This window comes from Entamoeba nuttalli, assembly GCF_000257125.1.
Source record: "Entamoeba nuttalli P19 unplaced genomic scaffold asmbl_2012, whole genome shotgun sequence".
Lineage (NCBI taxonomy): Eukaryota > Evosea > Mastigamoebida > Endamoebidae > Entamoeba > Entamoeba nuttalli.
Genome location: NW_008575010.1, coordinates 1 through 3,310, shown reverse-complemented (window position 1 = coordinate 3,310; position 3,310 = coordinate 1). Strand labels below are relative to the sequence as shown.

Genomic DNA, 3,310 nt, shown 5'->3' with positions numbered 1-3,310 from the left:
TATTTTTATCACCATTCTATTTTAAACAAATGTTATTTATATCATTTTTACAATAATAAGTAATACACAGAAATTAAAAGATAAAAATGAATAAAAATAAGAAAGAAGAACAAAACATCTCATCAGAAATTATTCTAAAAGCATAAAATAGATAGAAATGAGAATGAGATATTTATAAAACACATATGAAAATCACAGTCTACTTCTAATTACATAAAGAAATTGATATATAAATGATGATGAATAAACAGAAAAAATGAAATAAAAGAATAAGAAAAGTTAGAAATAAGAGAGAAATAAGAGATAATGATGATATTATGATAAAGAAAATACTGAGATAATTGTGACTAGAAAATAAAAGAAGAGATGTACTAAAACAAACAATAAACAACAATAAAAGGGAAATAAAAAAAAAACAAATAGAAAAAGAGAAATAATACATAGCAAGAAGAATAATACCAAATAATACCAAATTACAATATGACAACGAAAATTAACAACAAATGAAGCAATATCAATGAAAAAAAAGAAATAGAAATAATGAATAAGAATAGATAAATAGAAACAAACAACAAATATAACAATACAATATGAAATGAAAGTACAACAAAATAAAGAAATCGAATAATAAATGAAAGTATTGTTGGTGTAGAATTAAATAGTTAAGTATAATAGAAAATATTGAAGAAAAGAAATAAGTATAAAGAAATAAGAACAAAGAAAAAATAAAATATGACACAAACATAATAAATTGTAGAAATATGATAGTAAATACAAAAAGCATTAGACTAACAAAAGAATTTAGAAAGGAGCTTGCTACATAAAATAAGTCAAAACCATTTTAATAAAAAATAAGATGAATGTCATAGAATATTAATTATATCACAAATAAACCATATTTTGTAGATCTAATAAACAAAAGAGAACAAACTGTATTAGCCACAAAAAAGAGTAAACAATAATGAACAAGTCTATTATCATTTAAATGAACTATTTATTTTATGAATGAATTAAAGAAAATATTTACAAGAAATAATTTTAAGATTTTAGTTTTAGAATAAAGAAATAAAAAACTTTTAATAATATTTTAATGTATTATAAAATAAAAAAGAAAAAAAAAAAAAGAATCATCTATTTAAACAAAAAGGTAAAAAACAATCATGTCGTTTGGTATTGATTTTTAAATTTTATTTATTTTATTTCAAACCATTCTCATCAATTTTAGTGACCAACGTATTCAAAATATTAACAGAGACCTTGATGAAACACAACAAATTATGCAAAATAATATTGATAATATGACTCGTAATGTTGCTAATGCTGAAGAACTTGAACAACAAACTGCTGTAATGAATGAAAATGCTGCTGCTTTTAAAAAGTCATCAACTAATATGAAAAATGCAATGTGGTGGAAGAACTTTAAATTGTGGTTAATTATTGGAGCTGTTGTTGCAATAATAATTCTTGTTATTATAATTATTATCGTTATTATTGCTGTAAAAGTTAGCAAAAATAAAGATGATTAATAATTTAACGTTTATTATAATGATAATTAAATGAATTACTCCTTCTTTTTTTATTATTATATCTCTTTTAAATATATATTTAAATATTCTTTTACAATACTTATTCCCAATAAACAATATAGAAACATTCTACTTTAAATCTATCATTTTTATCTATAGTAATTTTATTGATATTAGTATAATATTCATTCATTTTTGTAGAAAAATAACCTTCTCCATTCTTTTTAATAGAAAAAGCTTTTTCTACTTTAATAAGATCTTCAGAATTTTCTTTGAAAAGTTCAAGTGTTTCTGCTTCTCTTTTCATTTTCCATAACACTAATTTATGAGTTTCATGATTACATGTAAATATAAAATGATTATCATCAAATCCAATTCCTGTGTCTACATCTCCAGGTTTAGTAAATTCAAATGGAATAATTAATTTATTAAAACAACCAAAAATATGTTGATCAATTGTCCTAAAAATGAACATAACATTTGAATATCCTTTTACGCTTTGAACAAATAAAGAAGAAAATCGTAAACGTTCCATTGTTATTATTTCTATATGATTAATAGCATTTAATTTTGTCCATTGACATAAGTCATCAAAATAGCAATCTAATCTAATTTTTTCAAATTTTTGTTTATAAAGACATTTCCACATTGAAGGAATAGAAGAAATCAAATGACTAACTTTTTTTTCATTAGAATTAAAATTTACAATAAATTTTTCAAATGAACCTTTTAAAGAATTTAATTGAGTTTCAACATTACTAATAGCAATAGAAACTAATGAAAGATTTTGTTTATCTTTTCTTTTAATTGTTTTTTCAAGTAAACAAATAATGTTATTAATATTTTCAACTTCATGTTTTTCAACAAAAAAGTTCATTTTATTATTACATTTACTTAATTGTAAATTTATTTCATTAAATTGATTATTTAAATATTCAGTATTCCAATTTTTATATTGTTTATATTCTTCTTTTAAAGAAAGAAGATTTTTTGTATTGTTTTCAGATTCTTCATTAATTTTTAATTCAATGTTTTGAAGTTGTTTTTGTTGGTTATCATTTATATTTTTATTTTGTTCAAGTTGTTGTTCAATAGAAATTAAATTTGAAGAAATATTTTTATTTTCTAAATTTAATTGAGAAATTTCTTCATTTATTTGTTTTTTAATTATTTTTTGTTCATTTTTATTTTCATCATTTAAATTTTTTTGGTAGTGAATAAATGGTAAGACATTAATTTTCATTTCATTTTCTAAAGATTTAATTGTATCTCCTTGTAATTTAATAATTTCGTTTTGTTCATTGAGAAGTTTAATAAAATTTTCAAAAAGTATTGTTGCCTTTTCACAATATGTTTTTACCTTTTCATCTCTATTAATAATACTTTCTATCTTTTTTTCTATCTCATTAACTTCATTCTTTATTTCTTTATTAGTATTATCATTCTTTTCAACTCGAATAATTAATTCATCAACTTGTTTTTTAATCATATTATCCTCTTCTTGAATTTCATATTTTTCTATATTTAAATCAACCATAACTTGTCTTTATTTTTTTGGAGTTGTATTTTTAGTTTTTTTTTTTAATTATTTTTGACGTTTTAATATCAACTTCAAATGAATATTTTTTAGTTTTCTGAAAATCATCGAAAGAAGTTTCGATATATTTGTTTTTTTTAAATTTCTAATTTTTTCTTTCCAATTTAGAAATAATACTTCTTAACATAAGAAACTCTTTTTTACTAAACAATTTTATAAACAAAAAAAAAAAAAAAAAAAGTCAATT

General features: G+C 20.1%; 2 protein-coding genes across 2 annotated transcripts; one reads left to right on the top strand and one right to left on the bottom strand.

Annotated features, from left to right (window-relative positions):
* Positions 1-1,225: 1,225 nt before the first annotated feature.
* ENU1_005500 (vesicle-associated membrane protein, putative) lies at positions 1,226-1,526 on the top strand (the record flags this gene model as incomplete). Its single annotated transcript, XM_008856542.1, has 1 exon — positions 1,226-1,526. The coding sequence occupies exon 1, from the start codon at positions 1,278-1,280 to the stop codon at positions 1,524-1,526; it is 249 nt and encodes an 82-aa protein (XP_008854764.1). The 5' UTR covers positions 1,226-1,277.
* A 100-nt stretch (positions 1,527-1,626) lies between these two features.
* ENU1_005490 (hypothetical protein) lies at positions 1,627-3,063 on the bottom strand (the record flags this gene model as incomplete). Its single annotated transcript, XM_008856541.1, has 1 exon — positions 1,627-3,063. The coding sequence occupies one exon, from the start codon at positions 3,061-3,063 to the stop codon at positions 1,627-1,629; it is 1,437 nt and encodes a 478-aa protein (XP_008854763.1).
* Between the last annotated feature and the right edge of the window lie 247 nt (positions 3,064-3,310).